This window comes from Halichoerus grypus, chromosome 6, assembly GCF_964656455.1.
Source record: "Halichoerus grypus chromosome 6, mHalGry1.hap1.1, whole genome shotgun sequence".
NCBI lineage: Eukaryota > Metazoa > Chordata > Mammalia > Carnivora > Phocidae > Halichoerus > Halichoerus grypus.
Window position 1 is genome coordinate 167,245,682 of NC_135717.1, and position 23,023 is coordinate 167,268,704.

Sequence of the window (23,023 nt, forward strand, 5' to 3'; positions counted from 1 at the left end):
TCCATAAAACATTAACAGGAGCCTAAGGAAGACACCCTCTTCTGCCAATCTCCCCTGGTTTCACCTGCTTAACAGATCGCATGTTCAATGTCCAGAGATTTATTACAAGAGTATTTCTTATTGGCTTCTATCAATTACAGGGCTGTCTAGGAGCAGGGTTGAGAAAACCAGAAATGTACAATGAAGTTACACCAAGCAATAAAAAAATTAAAATTAAAATCCACCCCATTGTCTTTCTTTTGTGTCCAACAAAATCAAACCCATTTCACAAAATGAAAGGGAAAGAAAACTACTGAGAATGGAACAAAGTAAATTCTTGCCACCAGGCAATTTGGGGAGAGGTGAGTAAAAAGAAGCAAAAGAAAGAAACAGAAACGAAGCTGTCTGCTACAAACAAAACTTGGACAATGGTAACAAGCCCAGATTTTTCACCAACTTATTCGCAGTTGAAAATGGACTTCCCATTACCCTACACACATTTAACAACGGAAGGAAAGATTGATTTAAACAACACTGGCTGGAAAAAGAAGCAAATCAAGTTTCCCAAGATATTTCACTACCTTGTTTTTCAGCCAAAGTTACTGTTTTTCAAGTATGGACATGGAAGGGAACAGCACAGGAACTGAAGATGTACCCAAATTCCATACGTTACTGCATGCAAAATCCAATCCCAACAACAGGAACCTTTGGCTCCGGAAGAGAGATTGCTAAGCAGCCAGAGGGTATCATTCTGCTTCCAAGCCATATAGGGTCCAAGGTACCCAGAGATAAGATCTTCATCTTATAAGGGATATGAATCTGGTAGTATCTAACAACATAATCTCCACATAAGTCCTACTGGTAACTGGTAAACTAAGCTTTCATGCTCCTATAAAATAAAACATAATTTATTCTACATCCTGATCAAGACAACTGATGAAAGTACTTTGTCACATTCACCACCTCCCACCCTTTCTTTTTTTAAGTTAAAAAAAAAAAAATGCCCTTGTATAAGTAGTATGTTTCATGTTAAAATCTGACAGCGACTGATTGGGTCCTCACAGCCCACCTCTGGAACACAGTAAAATTTCTTCTTTTTAATAACAGTGACAGATTTCAAAAAGATAACCAATCAAATCCCTTTTCTTTATAGGTGAGGAAACTGAGGTTCAAAGAGAAGTACTCTATCCTAAGTACTTCGATTAAGTCCTCTATCCTAAGTACTTTGATTAAGCAGACAGAAAAGAGAACCTAGAGCTGAGAACTCTTGTCTCTCAAATCACGGAAGTGATTTGCCTCTGATTTGCCTCAGACTCTGCTAATTGCAGATACAAATAGCTCCTCTTTCATGATATAATACAGAAAGCAGGGGCTCCGGGAGTGAAAGAGATGTAGATTCAAATACTGGCTGTATCACATTCTAACTCTGTGACTCTGGGCAAATCATTTAATCTCTCTGAGCCTCAATTTGCTCAAATGTGTAATAGATAAACTCTACCTCATAAAGTTGTGATGATTAAAGGAGATAATTGTAGTAGAGCTTATCCGGCACAGTATTTAACATGCTGTGAAGGAGTTGTGTGGAACTCCCCCATGTCTATCAGTTGCAAATGCCTTGAGAGAGAAATCCAATCTGTGGGACTCATTCCTACAAAGTCACAGATTTCCAAACAACTAACCTTCAATTTTTCTTAGCTTAAAGTCAGTTCTTTAGAAATACTGCTAAATGGCCATCCAGCATCACTGAAGGTGTTCGAAAACTAGATAAAAATTAGTCATGTTCAAAATGACAAGACAGAAAAAATCACCTCAACAAAAAGAACAAGAGGCAATACCGTCTGCCAGGGACCTAATCAATACAGACATTAGTAAGATGTCGGAACTAGAGTTCAGAATGATGATTTTAAAGATGTTAGCTGGGCTTGAAAAAAAGGATGTAGAGAAACCCCTTCTGGAGAGATAAAAGAACTAAAATCTAACCAAGTCGAAATCAAAAAGGCTATTAATGAGGTGCAATAAAAAATGGAGGCTCTAACTGTTAGGATAAATGAGGCAGAAGAGAGAATTAGTGACATAGAAGACCAAATGATATAAAATAAAGAAGCTGAGAAAAAGAGAGATAAACAACTACTGGATCACGAGGGCAGAATCTGAGAGATAAGTGATACCATACGATGAAACAACATTAGAATAATTGGGATCCCAGAAGAAGAAGAAAGAGAGAGAGGGGCAGAAGGTATATTGGAGCAAATTATAGCAGAGAACTTCCCTAATTTGGGGAAGGAAACAGGCATCAAAATCCAGGAGGCACAGAGAACCCCCCTCAAAATCAATAAAAATAGGTCAACACCCTGACATCTAATAGTAAAACTTACGAGTCTCAGGGACAAAGAGAAAATCCTGAAAGCAGCTCGGGACAAGAGATATGTAACCTACAATGGTAGAAACATTAGATTGGCAACAGACCTATCCACAGAGACCTGGCAGGCCAGAAAGGACTGGCATGATATATTCAGAGCACTAAATGAGAAAAATATGCAGCCAAGAATACTATATCCAACTAGGCTGTCATTGAAAATAGGAGAGAGAAAAAACTTCCAGGACAAACAAAAACTAAAGGAATTTGCAAACACGAAACCAGCCCTACCAGAAATATTGAAAGGGGTTCTCTAAGCAAAGAGAGAGCCTAAAAGCAACATAGACCAGAAAGGAACACAGACAATATACAACAGTCACCTTACAGGCAATACAATGGCACTAAATTCATATCTTTCAGTTACCCTGAATGTAAATGGGCTAAATGCCCCAATAAAAAGACACAGGCTATCAGATTGGATAAAAAACAAGACCCATCGATATGCTGTCTGCAAGAGACTCATTTTAGACCCAAAGACACCCCCAGATTGAAAGTGAAGGGGTGGAAAACCATTTCCCATGCTAATGGACACCAAAAGAAAGCTGGGGTGGCAATCCTTATATCAGACAAATTAGATTTTAAACCAAAGACTGTAATAAGAGATGAGGAAGGACACTATGTCATACTTAAAGGGTCTATCCAACAAGAAGATCTAACAGTTGTAAATATCTATGGCCCTAACATGGGAGCAGCCAGTTATATAAGGCAATTAATAACAGAAACAAAGAAACACATCGACAACAATACAATAATAGTGGGGGACTTTACCCCCCCCTCACTGAAATGGACAGATCATCTAAGCAAAAGATCAACAAGGAAATACTTTAAATGACACACTGGACCAAATGGACTTCACAGATATATTCAGAACATTACATCCCCAAGCAACAGAATACACATTCTTCTCTAGTGCCCATGGAACATTCTCCAGAATAGATCACATCCTAGGTCACAAATCAGGTCTGAACTGGTACCAAAAGACTGGGATCATTCCCTGCATATTTTCAGACCACAATGCTTTGAAACTAGAACTCAATCACAAGAGGAAAGTCGGAAAGAACTCAAATACATGGAGGCTAAAGAGCATCCTACTAAAGAATGAATGGGTCAACCAGGAAATTAAAGAAGAATTTAAAAAATTCATGGAAACAAATGAGAATGAAAACACAACTGTTCAAAATCTTTGGGATGCAGCAAAGGCAGTCCTAAGAGGAAAGTATATAGCAATACAAGCCTTTCTCAAGAAAAAAGAAACGTCTCAAGTACACAACCTAACCCTACACCTAAAGATGCTGGAGAAAGAACAGCAAATAAAGCCTAAACCCAGCAAGAGAAGAGAAATAATAAAGATCAGAGCAGAAATCAATGAAATAGAACAGTAGAACAGATCAACGAAACTAGGAGCTGGTTCTTTGAAAGAATTAACAAGATTGATAAACCCCTGGCCAGACTTATCAAAAAGAAAAGAAAAATGACCCAAATAAATAAAATCATGAATGAAAGAGGAGAGATCACAACCAACACCAAAGAAATACAAACAATTATAAGAACGTATTACAAGCAACCTATGCCAGCAAATTAGATAATCTGGAAGAAATGGATGCATTCCTAGAGATGTATCAACTACCAAAACTGAACCAGGAAGAAACAGAAAACCTGAACAGACCTATAACCACTAAGGAAATTGAAGCAGTCATCAAAAATCTCCCAAAAAACAAAAGCTCAGGGCCAGATGGCTTCCCAGGGGAATTCTAACAAACATTTAAAGAAGAATTAATACCTATTCTTCTGAAACTGTTCCAAAAAATAGAAATGGAAGGAAAACTTCCAAACTCGTTTTATGAGCCACCATTACCTTGATCCCCAAACCAGACAAAGACCCCATCAAAAAGGAGAATTACAGACCAATATCCTTGATGAACACGGATGCAAAAATTGTCACCAAAATACTAGCTAAAAGGATACAACAGTACATTAAAAGGATTATTCACCATGACCAAGTGGGATTTATCCCTGGGCTGCAAGGTTGCTTCAACATCCGCAAATCAATCAATGTGATACAATACATTAATAAAAGAAAGAAGAAGAACCGTATGATCCCCTCAATAGATGCAGAAAAAGCATTTGACAAAGTACAACATCCTTTCTTGATCAAAACTCTTCAGAGTACAGGGATAGAGGGTACATACCTCAATATCATAAAAGCCATCTATGAAAAACCCACAGCGAATATCATTCTCAATGGGGAAAAACTGAGAGCTTTCCCCCTAAGGTCAGGAACACGGCAGGGATGTCCACTATCACCACTGTTATTCAACATAGTACTAGAAGTCCTAGCCTCAGCAATCAGACAACAAAAAGAAATAAGAGGCATCCAAATCGGCAAAGAAGAAGTCAAACTCTCACTCTTTGCAGATGATATGATACTTTATGTGGAAAACCCAAAAGACTCCACCCCAAAATTGCTAGAACTCATACAGGAATTCAGTAAAGTGGCAGGATATAAAATCAATGCACAGAAATCAGTGGCATTCCTATACACTAACAACAAGACAGAAGAAAGAGAAATTAAGGAGTTGATCCCATTTACAATTGCACCCAAAACCATAAGATACCTAGGAATAGGGGCGCCTGGGTGGCTCAGTCGTTAAGCGTCTGCCTTCGGCTCAGGTCATGATCCCAGAGTCCTGGGATTGAGCCCCACGTCGGGCTCAGCGGAAAGCCTGCCTTTCCCTCTCCCACTCCCCCTGCTTGTGTTCCCTCTCTCACTGTGTCTCTCTCTGTCAAATAAATAAAAATAAAATCTTAAAAAAAAAAAAAAAAAGATACCTAGGAATAAATCTAACCAAAGAAGCAAAGAATCTGTACTCAGAAAACTATAAAATACTCATGAAAGAAATTGAGGAAGACACAAAGAAATGGAAAAATGTTCCATGCTCATGGATTGGAAGAACAAATATTGTGAAAATGTCAATGCTACCTACAGTAATCTACACATTCAATGCAATCCCCATCAAAATACCATCAACGTTTTTCAAAGAAATGGAACAAATAATCCTAAAATTTGTATGGAACCAGAAAAGACCCCGAATAGCCAGAGGAATGTTGAAAAAGAAAAGCAAAGCTGGCGGCATCACAATTCCGGACTTCAAGCTCTATTACAAAGCTGTCATCATCAAGACGGTATGGTACTGGCACAAAAACAGACACATAGATCAATGGAACAGAATAGAGAGCCCAGAAATGGACCCTCAACTCTATGGTCAACTCATCTTCGACAAAGCAGGAAAGAATGTCCAATGGAAAAAAGACAGTCTCTTCAACAAATGGTGTTGGGAAAATTGGACAGCCACATGCAGAAGAATGAAACTGGACCATTTCCTTACACCACACACAAAAATAGACTCAAAATGGTTGAAAGACCTCAATGTGAGACAGGAGTCCATCAAAATCCTAAAGGAGAACACAGGCAGCAACCTCTTCCACCTCAGCCGCAGCAACTTCTTCCTAGAAACATCACCAAAGGCAAGGGAAGCAAGGGCAAAAATGAACTATTGGGACTTCATCAAGATAAAAAGCTTTTGCACAGCAAAAGAAACAGTCAACAAAACCAAAAGACAACCGACAGAATGGGAGAAGGTATTTGCAAATGACATATCAGATAAAGGGCTAGTATCCAAAATCTATAAAGAACTTATCAAACTCAACACCTGAAGAACAAATGATCCAATCAAGAAACGGGCAAAAGACATGAACAGACATTTTTCCAAAGAAGACAGCCAAATGGCCAACAGACACATGAAAAAGTGCTCAACATCGCTCGGCATCAGGGAAATACAAATCAAAACTTCAATGAGATATCACCTCACACCAGTCAGAATGGCTAAAATTAAGTTAGGAAACGACAGATGTTGGTGGGGAAGCAGAGAAAGGGGAACCCTCCTACACTGTTGGTGGGAATGCAAGCTGGTGCAGCCACTCTGGAAAACAGTATGGAGGTTCCTCAAAAAGTTGAAAATAGAACTACCATACGATCCAGCCATTGCACCATTGGGTATTTACCCCAAAGATACAAATGTAGGGATCCGAAGGGGTACGTGCATCCCGATGTTTATAGCAGCAATGTCCACAATAGCTAAACTGTGGAAAGAGCCAAGATGTCCATCGACAGATGAATGGATAAAGAAGATGTGGTATATATATACAATGGAATATTATGCAGCCATCAAAAGGAATGAAACCTTGCCATTTGCAATGACATGGATGGAACTGAAGGGTGTTATGCTGAGTGAAATAAGTCAATCAGAGAAAGACATGTATCATATGACCTCACTGATATGAGGAATTCTTAATCTCAGGAAACAAACTGAGGGTTGCTAGAGTGGTGGGGGTTGGGAGGGATTGGGTGCCTGGGTGATAGGCAGTGGAGAGGGTATGTGCTCTGGTGAGCGCTGTGAATTGTGTAAGACTGTTGAATCACAGACCTGTACCTCTGAAACAAATAATACATTATATGTTAAAAAAAAAAAAAAAAGAAGAAGAAGAAGAAGATAGCAGGAGGGGAAGAATAAGGGGGGGAATCAGAGGGGGACACGAACCATGAGAGACTATGGACTCTGAAAAACAGAGGGTTCTAGAGAGGAGGGGGTTGGGGGGATGGGTTAGCCTGGTGATGGGTATTAAGGAGGGCATGTTCTGCATGGAGCACTGGGTGTTATATGCAAACAATGAATCATGGAACACTACATCAAAAATTAATGATGTAATGTACGGTGACTAACATAACATAATAATAAAAAATTAATTAAAAAAACTTTAAAATAAAAAAAAATTAGTCATGTTGTGAATCCATTCCATCAGTCAATGAGAGAAACCAATGAGATTAGCTCTAAGGAGACCAAAGCGACTTGGCTTTCATGACTTACATATGCTTCATATAGCTAAGCAGGCCACTCTGCTGGGATCAATTCCTGATTGGCTAACACTCCCAGTTCTTAAATTTCCTTTACAAACTCATTCTGTTCTTATTTTTTTTAATTAAAATCTAATCATGATAACCAAATTTATTTTGAAGTACATTAATAATAAATAAAATTCTACTTCAATCTACCCCTCCCAGTACTAAGATTTGAGATCATACTATAAATATTCTTCAGCAGTTTCTATTTTTTTCCTTTTAAAAAAAATTGTGGTTACATACAAATAGTATAAAATTTACCATTTCAACCATTTTTAAGTGTACAGTTCTGTGGCATAAAGTACATTCACACTGTTGTGACCCTCACCACATCCATCTCCACAACTCCAACTGAAACTCCATAGTCATTATAAACTCCCCATTCTCCCCTTCCCCCTGGCAACCACCATTCTGTTTTCTCTCTATAAATTTGACTACTTTAGGTACTTCATCTAAGTGGAATCATATCCTTTTGTCACTGGCTTATTTTATTTACCATAATGTCTTCAAAGTCCATCCACATTGTAGCCTAAGTCAGAATTTCCTTCTTTTTAAGGCTCAATAATATTCCACTGTATGGACAAACCCCATTTTGTTTAATCATTCATCTGTTCATGTAGATTGGTCTACTTCCACCTTTTGGCTACTATGAATAATGCTACTAGGAACATGGGTATACAAACATCTATTGGAGTCCCTGCTTTCAGTTCTGTGGGTATACATGCAGAAGCAGAACGGCTGGATTACTGGTAATTCTATGTTTAACATTTTGAGGCATCGTATACCCCTTTCCTCCACAGCTGCCCCATTTTACATTCCCTCCAGCAATACACAAGGATTCTGATTTCTCCACATCCTCGCCAACACTTATTTTCTTGTTTTTGTTTCTCACAATAGCCATTATAGTGAGTGTGAACTATTATTTCATTGTCATCTTGATTTGCATTGCCCCTATGATTAGTGATATTGAGCATCATTCCAAGTGCTTACTGGGCATCTGTGTATCTTCTTTGGAGAAATGTCTATTCAAGTCCTTTGCCAATTTTTTAATCAGGTTGTTTCTTTCATGTCTGCTATTTTCACCACATAAGCAATTTTGCCACAAGCATTTTTTTCTGTGAACATTTTCACTGCATAAGTAAGTGGCCATAAAGCAATCTTGCCATAAAAGATAAATTCACAAAAGAGGGACATTCATCAAAAAGGACATAATGAAACATGAAAAATGAATAACAAAATTAAAACGACTATTGCGAAGTACAAAATACTTGAATACATTTGAAATGTATCCTGTAGATTCACAGCAATAGAATTCAAATAACTTATTTCATTTTGTGGATTATACCTAATCATTTGTCTTCACAGTCTTTCATTCATAGAATTATACTTTGTTTTTGCCTCCTGATTGGTCTCCTTGTTCAGCATTTCACTTTTCCTTTTTTCACTAAAATTTCTTCCTTCATTAAGAGAGGTATCAGTTTCCAAATACTAGGTTGTCTATTTATAACTAGGCTTTGTATTGCATTGTGAAAGCCTTCTACACCGTTAGTTCTTGTCATCCTGTCACATGTTTGCTGACAGACATTACAAAGTTCTATGGGAAATAAGGGGTTCAAAACTCTTTGCCAGTATATGGACCACAGGAGGGCAAAGATTTATATAATATAAAAATGGGAGTACTATGTCAATAGAGAAATAAAACCCAATTGTCAACCACTTGATGAAAACAACTGTCAAAACAGTCAACCAGTTATTTTTTTACCTTTTACTGCAAAATTGTCTTACAATTAGTTATGCAGCAGAAATACTTGTGGCAAAGATACCTTCCATGAAACAACCTAGAACCTGTTTTTTTGTTGTTGAGTTGCAGGAGTTCTTTAAATATTTTGGATATTTAAAGGATATCCCTTACCAGATATAGGATTTATAAATATTTTCTCCCACGTGGGGCTACTTTTCCATTCAGTTGATGGTATGCATCCTTTGATGCACAAAAGATTTTCATTTTCATGAAGTTAATTTATCTGTTTTTTTAAATCTGTGCTTTTAGTATCACACCCAAGAATCTACTGCCAAATCCAAGGTCATGAAGATTTATCCCTATGTTTTCTTCTTAGAGTTTTATAGTTTTAGACCTTTGTTTAGGTCTTAGATCCATTCTGAGTGAATTTTTGTATATGGTATAAGGCAAGGGTCCAAATTCGGGGTTTTCTGCATGTGGCTTACTTATATTTGAAGTTCCTCAGATCTCTATTTGCCATCTTCTTCCTGGTTTCTAAGCATCTGTAATTAAATAGGCATTCTACCCATATACTGGTTATCCATTAGCTGACTCTCAGCTCCACATTCACCCTTTTTGCCTGCTCTGTGAAAATGGATCTGGGCCTTTTAAGTACTTTTCCTTTGATGGCATGCACGATGTCAAGTTGTGTCAGTGGAGGGCACAGGAGATACACTCTAGGGGGAAAGCATTTTGCTTCCAGGTCCCAACGTGCCTTCTCAGCAGTTTCTCACAAGACAAGGGGTTTTCCTCCTTCCCGGCTCCTGAAGCATGTAACAGCAAGCAGCAGCACCGAGCTGCCAGTACCTTCCCCTAGGAACCCCCTTTGGGCTGGGATACAGCCGAGTATGTCTGGTAAGACAACTGCCTGTGAACAGCCTTCCTCAGTCAGGACAGATGTCCCCTTCCTTTTGAAAGTTTGTCTTACACCACTTCGCTTTAAAGAAAAACCTACATTAGTATCTGGTTTTGCTAACAGAAAGAAATCCAAAGAGGATTTTTGCTTTCACAAAGAAAGGCAAAAAGTGAAAAGTGTTCAGTGACTGTTTTGTAGCAAGCCCTGCCAGAGGTAGCACCCACGTCCAGCAGCTACCGTGGCACCACCAAGCTCCTTCCCAAGAAACCACACTCAGCATCACAGCATCAAGCCACCTCTCTCTGAACTGTATCCATGAGCAGCTGTGCTTTCTATTTTGTGCATCAGCTAGCAAGATGTGTCCGAAGGTATCAAAAACATCTAAGAGAAGTTATTTTGGGGGTCTAGAAATGCTCAAATTTTTTTCCATCTATATTAATGGTAATCACTTCTTCATTTTACTCCGTGTAGGCTTAAAAAACATTTCATAGGAATGCTCTACTTTCAGATGGCAGAGAAAACCTATACCCTCAAAGGTAGATTTCTGGCAACTTTTTAAAAGGCAGATTTCCAACAAGTTCTGCAGGTCTAGCATCACAGGGACTCAGAGAGCTCTCCCACTCAGAGAGCCACAGCCGTGCCCTCTCCAATAATGTCTAGATCTCGGTCCCTGGTGCAGGTGATGGGGGGAGGGAAGGACAGCTCTGTCTTTGGGTGCTTTATCTTAGCCCAAGGGGTAATTGCTATGATATATTAATTATAACAGTGATATTTTATCATATATCATATATCATTACACTATATTATACCTGCTATTATATTACATCTGCTATTCTTTTGAGCTCTCTTTACTTCTTAATACAGGTGAGCTGAAACAAAATGCTAACAGCCACTTACTATACACAGGGCAGACATTATGCTTAGTGTTTTTTATACATTATTACTTGGTATTCTCATTAAATTCTACGATACATCTCTCTATAGTAAGAAAATGAGGCTCAGAAACTATGCAATTTGCCTACAATAATACAAATCCAGGTCTGTCTCACACTGAAGTCCCTGCTGGTTCTCTACTATGGCATTTAGTTTTCTTCACAGAACCTAGCAACACTTAAGGAATTAAAACACCTATACATAGGAAAAGAATATAGAAGCCTTGACTGCCATCCTTAGAAAGGGCAGCTTGCAAGGTTGGCCTTGGTTGGTGTCTGAGAACTTAGATTTCCTTTTGGGAGAGGATCAGCAGAACTGATAAAAAGAAAAAGTGGCGCACCATGCCTAAACTGTGCAAACAATATGGTTTATGCTGAACATTTCCTTCTGAGAGTCTGGATTTGGGGTATATAGTAGGTAGAGGTCCCTCTGTGAACAACCCTTCCCACTTACCCTCCAAAAAGAAAAATCTCAGCACTATGTCTCTAAGGAGCTTCCCTGGTAGACAACATTGTCACAATTTGCCGCTGAAGAAAGTAAGCACATCCTGTGTGACTCCACTAGGAGAGAACTCTTGGAAGCTTGAGCCTGATTTCTTCTGGACTTCACCCCCATGCACTCTTTCCTATTGCTGATTCTGCTTTATAGCCTTTCACTGTTATAATTCACAGTCATGACAATGACTACGAGCCATGTGTATTAACTATATGTTGAGTTCTGTACATCCTAGTGAATCGCTGGACCTAGGACCATCTTGGGGACCCCCAACACAACCTATGACATGCCAAGCATTTTACTAAATGCAGAGGACACAAAGATGAATAGGTCCTCTGCCTTCAAGGAATTTTAAGCCTATGTAAATTTCCCTTCTCTCACTTCTCCTATCTTCACTTCTTAGTCTGTTACCACTTAAAATAGATTAGACACATTTCCCTAAGCTAAATTTCATTCTTAGTGCTGAAGTGATGCTAAATATTTAATAAGTCCATCAGGCAAAATCTGAGATACAAAGCTCTAATAAACTCAAAGGCCACACATATTTTCTCTTTACTTTTCCCATCTTATTGTGTTCCTCATTAAAAATAAATTGACAAACCCTTGTACACTGCTGGTAGGAATATAAAATGGTACAGCTGCTGTAGAAAACAGTTTGGGGGTTCCTCAAAAAGTTAAATATAGAGCTACCATATGGCTCAGCAATTCCACTCCTAGGTATATTCCCAAAAGAACCGAAAACAGATACTCAAACAAATACTTGTACACACAGGTTCATCACAGCACCATGCACAACAACTAAGAGACAGAAGCAATACAAATGTTCACCCACTAACGAACAGATAAACAAATTGTGGTATATATACACAAAGGAATAGGATTCAGCTATAAAAAGAAATAAAGTACTGGTACATGCTACAATATGGATGCACCTTGAAAACATGATGTTAAGTGAAAGGAGCCAGACACAAAAAGTCACAGATTGTATGATTCCATTTATATGAAACGTGCAGAATAGGTAAATTCATAGAGGCAGAAAGCAGACTGGTGGCTGTCAGGAGATGAGGAGAAGGGGAAATGGAGGGTGACTGCTTACTGGGTATGGAGCTCTTCTGGGGGTGATGAAAATGTTTGGAAATAGACAGGGGTGGTTGCTACACAACACTGTAAATGTAATCAATACCACCAAACTGTTCACTTTAAAAAGATTAATTTTAGGTGAATTTCATCTCAATAAAAACAATTTTTTAAGCAATGCAGTATACAATATGGTGTAAATAAAGAAAACCAAACTTCTTGATGTCATCTGAATGGATACTTAAAGCTTGAAATAAAATCATCTGCAGCTATAATAGATGTGAGAGTGCTGTATCTCAATATATGACCTAGAAAATTATCTGAAGACTTCAAATGGTTGTAAGCAACAATACAGATACTGATGCAGCAGAGTACGTACAGAAGAACCACAGAAGACAATGTTTCTACTTATATAATTTTGTGTATTATTTTAGATATGGATGAATAAACAAAATTAACATTTTAGAGACATTTGCCTATTTCATCAACATCCCTGAAAGTTTACATATTTAGGTCTACATATTAGGTTAGCCTGTCCTTTCTTTTTTTTTTTTTTTTTAATATTTTATTTATTTATTTGACAGACAGAGATACAGCGAGAGAGGGAACACAAGCAGGGGGAGTGGGGGAGGGAGAAGCAGGCTTCCTGCTGAGCAGGGAGCCCGATGCGGGGCTCGATCCCAGGACCCTGGGATCATGACCTGAGCCGAAGGCAGACGCTTAACGACTGAGCCACCCAGGCGCCCCTAGCCTGTCCTTTCAATAGGGAAACAGCACAAAGCCTTATATTCAGGGTTTCCTTATGTGCAAGCATATATATAGCACATGGACACACCTTTTTTTTAAGTCTAAAAGGATATATCCCAAAATGTTAAGTGATTAGATGTTTTGGTGTTGAGTTTGGATTTATGATTGATACACATTATTTTTCTTCTGCCTATCTGTATTTTCTAATTTTTCAACAATGAACAGGTTTTATTTTTACTTAACCATCAAACAATGGAAATAACAAAAAAAAAATGGAAATAACCTCTCAAGGATGCTGTGGAGATTAAATGAGATAATACACCCTGAGCCCTTAATACAGTATTCAGGATATTATAAGTATGCAATAAATGTTCGGTAGCATGAGTATTATTGTTTATGTTTTCGTAAATATTCCTCAAGAATATATGTCTTTCATTAGCTATGACAAAAGCATTCACCTTAATGCTTTTAAGGCCAGGGTCACCTGACTTAAGCCTAAATTACTATAATAGTTTTTTGGCTGGTCCAGCAGCCTCCATCCACCTCTTTCCAATTTTCTTACCAGGGCCAGGCTTAATTTCATAAAACGCCATCCATATCACTCCCATGCTAATGGCCCTCCACTGCTTACATGATCAAGCTCCAAACATCCTAAATCTGGCCTCACCTGGTCATTCCTTTTTCCTCCCCATTTATTCTTTCAACAAACATTTACTAAGTGACTTTCATGGGTCTGGTACCATGGTAAAAACAGAAAGGTTACTAATTCTTCTCTTAAGGAACTCATAGTCTGGTAAGAGAGAGAGGCATGTAAATAAATACAACATGAATCATTCAATAAAATATAAATATGAGGCCCAGAGGGAACAAGTGTACACGGTTGATAATGGAGTGAGAAAGGCATGAAGAAATCACAAGGGGAACTCACAGAAGACAAGATTTGAATGGGGTTTGCAGGATGATTGCAAATAGCTATTTCCAGATAAAAACTCTACTCAATTTACTTCACATCTCAGGGTGTTCTCCCACATTAATTCAACTTAGGTAAAATCTAGCAAAGTCCTAGAATCTACCCAAAGTCCTACCTCCCTTCACAAGGCAAATCCTGTACGTGAGCTAGAGCTCAGTACTTTTTCAAGCTGTGGGTCAAGACCATTCATGACATATTGAAGATGTGTCAATCATTATTTAAAAAAAAAAAAAAGTAGCAATTCTCAAACTTTTGGTCTTAGGATCCTTTTACTTTCTTAAAAATTATGAAAGCTTCCAAAGAATTTTTATGTGGGTTGTAAGTATTGGTATTTGCCTATTAAAAACTAAAACTGAGTAATTTTTTTTAAATATTTGTCAATTCATTTTAAAACAATAGTAAACCATTACGCTAACATAAAAATATTTTATGAAAATTAACTACATTTAATAAAACAAAAGGAAAATTTAATGAGAATAGTTTCATGTTTTACATTTTTGCAAGTATCTTTCACATTCAACTTAAAAGAAGATGGCTAGAATGTCCTATCTGCTTCTGCATTCAATCTGTGGTATTATGTTATTTTGGTTGAAATATAAGAAAATCTGGCCTTCCATAGATACGTTATTTGGAAAAGGTAGGAGTATTGGGGTGCCTGGGTGGCTCAGTCAGTTAGGCGTCTGACTCTTGATCTCAGCTCAGGTCTTGATCTCAGGGTCATGAGTTCAAGCCCTGTGTTGGGCTCCACGCTGGGCATGGAGCCTACTTAAAAAAAAAGGTAGGAGTATTATAATAGCCTTCTTCATATTCTGTTGTATCAAAATCCATTGGTCTGTCTTACATTTTGAATGGATTTTTACCTATTACTGTTTTTTTTACCTATTAATGTAAATAGATTAATGTAAATAGATTTTTACCTATTAATGTTAAATTAGTAACATTATACATTGTTCATTTATAAAATACTGGTTCACTAAGTTATAAGATATTCTAAATGTTGACATATTCCATTACATAATACCAAAAAAATTCACATTCACTAATAACACCATCACTATCATCGGAAAAGTCTAAGTACTAGAGCTGTCAAGCCCACTGTCCAGGACACACGTTTTCTGAAATTCTAATTTCAATCAGAATTTTCCTTGAAAGCTCAAATTTTATCATTGATACCAAATACTGTCATTGTTTTCTTTTAAACAGGCTCACTTCATTTTTAATAAAATGTCTGTCAAATACCCAAGTCTAAATAACAATAGCCAGTCAATTTGATTTTTAAGCAAAAATGGTGTTCCATGAAAAAAGTGGCTAGTTCAGCTGGCAACTCAAACAATCACAAAAGTGTTTCTCCTTGAGATAACATCATACTCAGTAGGCAAAAATGCCTTACATGTATTACCCACTTTGCCACATAGAACACTAAAAAGATGCATAATCAAGGTGGAGATTTAATAATGGTAATAATTTTTACTGCTTCATAGAGAACATTCTTAAGTGAAATTGGCTTTTTTTCCTTCTTCACCATTCTCTGGTGAAGAATATGACTACAAGTACAATCTGTCCCACTGCCTTGATTCTTGCTAGGGTGTCAGCAGTTCTACCCATCACTGCTTATGCAACATCAGCGCAAATATTATCACAGTGGAAAAGGAAAATATCATCTTAGTGTGATTATAAAAATAGTTCTGACCTTTAAGACCCTCTTAAAAAAATGCCTTGAGGGGGCCCACAGGTGGCTCAGTTGGTTAAGCGTCTGCCTTCAGCTCAGGTCATGACCCCAAGGTCCTGGGATCGAGCCCTACATTGGGCTCCCTGCTCAGCGGGGAGCCTACTTCTCCCTCTGCCATTCCCCCCGCTTGTGCTCTCTGGCTCTCTCTCTGTGTCAAAGAAATAAATAAAATCTTAAAAAAAAAAAAAAAAAGCACCCTGAGGGTTCCACTGGCCATACTTTTAAGAATCACTAGACTAGACTACAATAGAATTTTTAAAAAGAAAGAATCAAGTACATTTAGTAAGGGTAAGAATTATTTAATGAAACTTGTTTTAGTCACATATGTACATATAAATATTTATATACTAGGTTGTCACATAAAATGGATCGTGGGTCATGGTCAAAAAAAGCTTGCAAAACAACCTCTAGCCCATACTAACTACTCCCTTCTTAAAACAACTACAGCATTTACTGACTTCGACTTTATTCTGCCACAGACTGATTTCTAAATATATTATGTATATGCCTATGAGATCGTACGCTCTCAAACTACATCTTACACATTTGTATATTCTCCCAATGATACTAGATACATCACAGGTTAGCAAAAAAAAAAAAAAAATTACTATATAATAGGCCTAAGAAGCAATTTGTCTGTGGTATAATAAGTCCATAAATACTTCCTAGCTTTGACATGTCACAAATAATTCTATGCTAAGTAAGGTGCAGAAAGGGAAGTACACTTGTTGGTATCACACTGACCTATGTCCCTGACACTTAAATGTCCATGATCATGAAATGTTAGTTCATCTCTGAGCCTCAAATTCTTCCCCTTCCAAACAACACCAACTACCTCACAGGGCTGTTACAAAGATTAACTGAGATAATACATGCAAAGTGACATGTACAGTACCTGTTCCTTAAGAGGATATCAAGCTAAAGGACAATGAGAATGAGAAACAATGCGTTATTTGTACATAACACTTCATCACCCACAAAACATAGGCAGGTCTGTCTGACAATTATAGGAACACAGGTCTTGAGGGAACCACACAGAGACCATCTAATTCTAATCCAGCTCCCTTATCTGCACTCTCCTCACCTCACCCCACACTCATACACATAAACAGACCAAACAGACCTTACAGATAAGAAAACCAAAGTAGCAGAAGGCTTTAAATAGCTTTCTCATGATTACAGTCAGTGATGGGCAGAACCTGTATCAAACACATCCTCTTATTCCTAACAATCCTGCTAAATAGAGACCATTATTTTTGTTTGATTGATAAGAGAAACTCAAGTTCAGCTTCTTAAGGTGAAGTGACATGTACAAGGTCTCACAGGCAGTAAACAACAAAAAAGGGGCACGGAACCCAAGTCTTCCAACTGCAAGTTTGGGGTTCTTTCAACTAATTAGAAAGCTATCTAAGAATATGAAATTCACTTTATGCAATCATTGATAATTATCTGCATTTGGATCAGAATGAAATAATAGCCATGATTATGCAAATACTTATTATGGTGAAATATGCCAATTGATAACCACTAACAAATTAGTTTATGTTGTGATATTTAATTCAAACTGGTGTTTCCATGAACTGAAGACTTCACAAGCTTTGGCATTTAAAAAAAGATGGCTCTTAATTAGCCTCAGGGTATAAAGGAAATATATTCCAAAAGGATAATTCTGCAACATTCAAAAAATCCCTCTACGATAGGCAAACATGTTGAATACACAGTCTTAATTTAAATTAACACCTTCACTAAAAAGGTCAACATAAACAAAATAAATTTTATTTAACTGGTGTACATTGGCTATTTCAACTTAGCTTTTGTAACAGTCTCATCACTCACACTGCTATTCAACATAATGTCAAAGCAGCTCTGCTGCTTATTAGCAGAGTGACTGAGGCAAGTTATTCAACCTTTCTAATCTGTACCATGCCTATACATTGCAGGGACGTTAAGATTAAGCATAACGTATACAAAGCACCTAGGAGTGTACCTACCCTACAGAGGACAGCTATTATAACAATTTTTATTACATGCTTTGAGTTCACAATTCTGCCGTATCCCTCAGTCCCCTAAGACCTGGATGACTGAGTGAAAATGGACCTATCTCCTGCTCCTGCTGTTGCTTCCAATGCCCTACTGGCCACTACTGCCGATCCTCTGACTTAAGCTCTTTGCCATCTATTTCTGGTGTCCCCAGAGCAAGTCTGTGAACTTCCTCTTACTGTATTAATTCCCTGATCGGAAAAAAATAATGCTCATTACTTGTCAATTCAATGATCTTCTGATAATTGCCATGTTAATTCTTGCTTGGAACTGATCTAATAAGACCTCAAGTGAAACCATCTGAATTTATGGACTTTTTTCTATTCCATTTTTTTTTTTTTAAGTACCCTCCATGCTGAGTGTGGAGCTTGAACTCATGACCCTGAGATCAAGACTTGAGTGGAGATCAAGACTTGAGTGGAGATCAAGACCTGAGTGGAGATCAAGAGTTGGACACTTAAATGACTGAGCCCACCAGGCGCCCCCATAACATTTTTTAAAAAAGCACAAACATAACTGTTTTAAACATATGGTCAACTATTAGGAATTCATAAAAGAGCTGCCTCTCTCAGATCTCACCACACCTTGACTCCTATACCAGCTCAACTACTCAACTCCTATAGTTCTTCTTCCAGCCCTCTTGGATAACAGTCTCCATTAAGTAAAAGGCCCCTCACAAAAAAAGTAGCAAAGAAACCTATCTGTACAGTTTTCTGTAGTACAATTAGATGCTCAAGATAGTTGGGAGATGGGCAAGAGGCAAGGAACCTACACAGGGAGGATGGTATTAGGTCATGACTGGTGGCCCTTTCTGAGGGGACAGAACTACATCCAGACAGATTACTGGAAGGTTGAAGGGGTGGGGGAAGGCACTAACGCATGCAGACACTGTGATGTGCTAGATACTTAATCACATTATTTCATGGTCTAGGGATTACTTCCATTACCAGGTGAAGAGGCTGAGACAGCAGAGGGGTTAAATGACTGGACCAAGGCCAAACAGCTAGTTAATGGTAGAGCCAGAGCCACAATCATAATTCTGCTCTTCCATTACATGGCACACAGTAACTCAGTCCAGAAAAGCATTCACCCCTTGGCCAAGCAGCAGGGGAGGTAAAGTGCATACTCATCTACACAACTTAGCTAGACTGTTTCTCTTCTACCAACAGGAATAATTGAAAGATAATTCACCTCTAACATGCAGTTATCGTCCAATTACTCCCACTGATAGAAGAAAAGCAGTGTTTCTTATATTTTAACGTGCATATAGGTCACCATAGGGTTATCTTGTTAAAAATGCAGGTTCTGATTTGGTGGGTTTTGGGGGAGGCACCTGAGATTCTGCATTTCTACCAAGCTGCCAGGAAATGATGAAGCTTCTGGTGCTTGGACCATTCTCAAAATAGATTATGCTCAGTGGTCCCCAAACCTGGTTGACCATCAGAAGAATCATCTGGGAATCATTTAAAAACTATAGATCACTGCCGCCCTTTCCTCTCACTTCTAGACATTCAGCAGTGTATGGGACCTTCTACCTCATAATTCTGTAACTCAAAGAAATGTATAATTATTAATGATAATAACTAAAGTAAGCATCGATTGAGAACACAGCAAATGTCTAAGTGCTCTACACATTAGCTTATTTACCCTGAAGCACCATGAGGTGCTTATGCATGAGGAAACCAACATACTTACACATGAGGAAACCAACACACCCCGGGACTGTCACTTGCCACTTGTCCAAGGTCAGTCAGGGAGTAGCAGAACAGGGTTTGTTCAAGACTTAGCCAATCTGATTCCAAAGAGTCTATGCTCTCACACACACCACATAATGCTGCTTCCCACATTACCCAATGGTAATATCAACAGACACTCTTGAACAAATAAATCCAATGGGTCACCTCAAAAGATGTCGCCCTAGGAAGGTTTTGCTCTCATTCTCAGATGCTGCCATCATTCGAAACACTGCCACTGCTAAATGAAACAACCTAAGAGAGCTCTTTATCTGCAACTGAAAATACCTTCAGAACCTCCATCTGTGACTTGAAATATCTTTAACGGGGATAAAAGCTTGTCATTTGCGCATCGATTTGATTTTCTGACAACCCAAAATCAGGAAAAGCCAATTCAAAGAAACCTAGCCTCAGCTCAACAAGGTATTTTAATAAAAAATTCAGGTAAAATTAGGTATTGAAAATGTTCTCCTTATCTCTCATCTCTGTAGCTGATTCCAAATGAGAGTTCGTTATGTTTTGCGCAATGTCTGTATCACCACAGCCAAAGCAACTATTCTGAAGGGCTGTACTCATTTGGATGCACAGATTCTGTTATTTATTTATTTATTTTTTTTTAAAGAGAGAGCCTCTCAGTCATTCCAAAAGAAACACATTTGCCCTTCACTAGCAAGACGAACACGCAGCATATGTTCAGAATGACTGTCTTGGAGCATGCAGTTCTCCTTTCTGCTGCAAAAGCAACTGTTTTGATTCTCTTTCAGATTTCTTTTTTTACATAAAAAGTGCGTTTATTTATACACTCCCAACCACCAAAAAATAAATACGATAATCAGGCATTAATGAAGCATTTAGCTGCATGCAGCACCATAAAAGGCATCATACAAAGGCAACTACATATTCAAAATGTGTGCACAAATACCCTCACATACAAGGAATAAAGGCACACACAAATACTACAGGGAATATAACTATAAGAAGATATCATTTCTATATCTAGATTAGCTCCTTCATTAAACGAATACATCCTTTTTCAACAAAGAAAATATTCTGCAAATTCAGAATGATTTACAGATTTTTAAAAAGCAGGCATTAATGCAGATCAGCACAATTCCACACAACCAACCTCTCTGCTTGAACTGGACTCCCCACACCTTACTGAAGTCACAATTCCCCTGCACAAACTCCCACTCCACCACCCCCCACACACACCCAACTCCCCACCAACCTCACAGGGGTTCCTGGGCTGGTCCATGGAATCTGATGACATCACTCTCTCTTCCTTCCTGGAATTCTAAACCCTGCTGCTCTCCCCTTGCACACAGCTACCATCTCCATGGCAACCTCACCTCCTCCTGCTTCCCTATTGGCTTCATGGAGCAGGATACACAAAAAGGTTTTCCGTTTCCCCCCACCACCCGCCCCCCCAAAAAATGATGCTTTCAACAGGAACCTGAGCTAAATTTAGCTACTTGGGATTCAGAGTCCTATGACTAAGAAAATACAGAGAACCGTCGTCCTTCCTGCATTTCTCTCTCCTCTCAACCCCACCCTGAAGTGGCTGCTTCACCTCCTTGCCCGCAACCCAAAAGCCCAATGGCAATATCTGCTGAGCATCAAAACAACTGGACTGACCCACATATAAGGTTAGTACACACAGAAAATTCTTACACCCACCTCCCCTCCCAGGAGAGAGGGGAAAAAAAGAGAACAAAAATAAAAGTATGCACCAGTCAAAAAAATAGTTGGGACATTTCATGTGCTGAGCATCAGACTTCTGCTTCCTTCCATCCCGAGCCAAGGACTGGGAACTCCATGCCTAAAGGCAGAAATCTCTCAACTCTTACAACCGGATTCTCTTGCTATTTGCTGGGTATTATTCCCTCCACCAGGGGAAACACACTAAGCCTGGAACCACAAATCCTGATACCAATTTCCCATCCCAGGGACTGACCTGCTATGGAAACTGGAGTAAATTCTCACATCCCTCATCTAAAAGCAGCTCCCACACAGGGATGTTGTAAGAATTACTGACAAAATTAATGTAAAGTAGTTTAAGTCCCTGGGCCAAAGGGACTGAATAAATAGAGAGTAAGCTGACATCATTAGTAGTGAAATTCCTGTGGATATTAACAGAAATTAATAAGCCCCAGAGGAAGAACATGAACTTCTAGAAAATGATCCTTTCACGAGCATATATATACCACAAAATATGGGTAATTTCTTGAACCACAGACAGTTCCCCCAACAGTGTCTACTTCTGGTAAAATTCAGCTGTAGTCACCTCATACACCAGCCGATGTGTGACTGGTACTCAATTTGGGAGCTAGCCCTACTTGTTCTCTGCTTAGTTCTAACTCTGATTTTGAACTTGCTGCTCACTCTCCCTAAATGATGACTAACTAGGAGCCAGGGCTTCATTTTCCAGCTCAGCTGCCCACTGCCCATTCTAGGAAAGTAATTTTTTCTCAGAGCCATATTTGATAGCTCAACATGGAATCAACCCAGTGCCTATGTCCTGTATGACTCCAAAGGACAAAGCATCAATTGTAACCAAGTAGGAAAGGCTCCAAGCAGGTCAGAGCCTTGAAGTATGAAAGGGAGTGGATTAAAATAAGACACACCCGGGAAAATTATATTTTTGGTTTGCAGGGCAAAGACTCAGCTCCAGGGTACCAATTGTGCAGTGAAAAAATAGACAGGAAAAGAAAATGATTTTGTATAATAAAAAATAGTCATTTACCCAGAACAGAATTTAAACAATTTGGAACATTTAGCAGTCAAAATGCCCACCAGTTAACAGACAGGCATCCAGAATAGGCTTTACAAAACTGCTGTGGAAAACAGCAAAGGATGCAATATCTGCTAAATAACTGAAACTCACATTCCAGGGGAAGGAGAGGGAGAAGGAGTAGCCCATCCTTGAGATCTGTGCTTTCCTCTCTCACCCCTTCTGGACTCCTAACAAGCCACCTGTGTGTGAAACCCTTGCTGTGTACACCTTCCTGAGGTCAGATTGTTCCACAGGCTATGATGAGCCCTCTTCAGATAGACCTTTTTACACTCTTAAAATCAAACAGAAGGTCAATCACCTTATGCTACAATGGGAAGATGCAGCACAGTGTCCAAGATGCCCATCAAATGCATTACTGAGCTTGGTTCATGCTAGTGATCATTATGAAATCCACCCACAATGGCCTGGGCTAAGTGGGCCACTGCAAACACGGCTCTATTTACCTGCTCATTTCGTTCATGCGAGCATTAGGTGCCCTTATGATGTGTCGGGGAAGTTTTACAGGGCTTGTCATTCA

General features: G+C 38.7%; 1 protein-coding gene across 19 annotated transcripts in view; it reads right to left on the bottom strand.

Annotated features, from left to right (window-relative positions):
• The window catches only part of RBFOX2 (RNA binding fox-1 homolog 2), a 283,206-nt gene that overhangs the window by 195,912 nt on the left and 64,271 nt on the right, over positions 1-23,023 (bottom strand). The window contains exon 1 of one of the 19 annotated variants that reach the window (XM_078076549.1): positions 20,941-21,046. The exons of the other annotated variants lie outside the window; for them this stretch is intronic. Within the exon in view, the coding sequence (XP_077932675.1) occupies positions 20,941-20,982 (42 nt within the window). The 5' untranslated portion in view covers positions 20,983-21,046. Of the gene's footprint in view, positions 1-20,940; positions 21,047-23,023 lie in introns of those variants that run through there. 19 annotated transcript variants of the gene reach the window in all.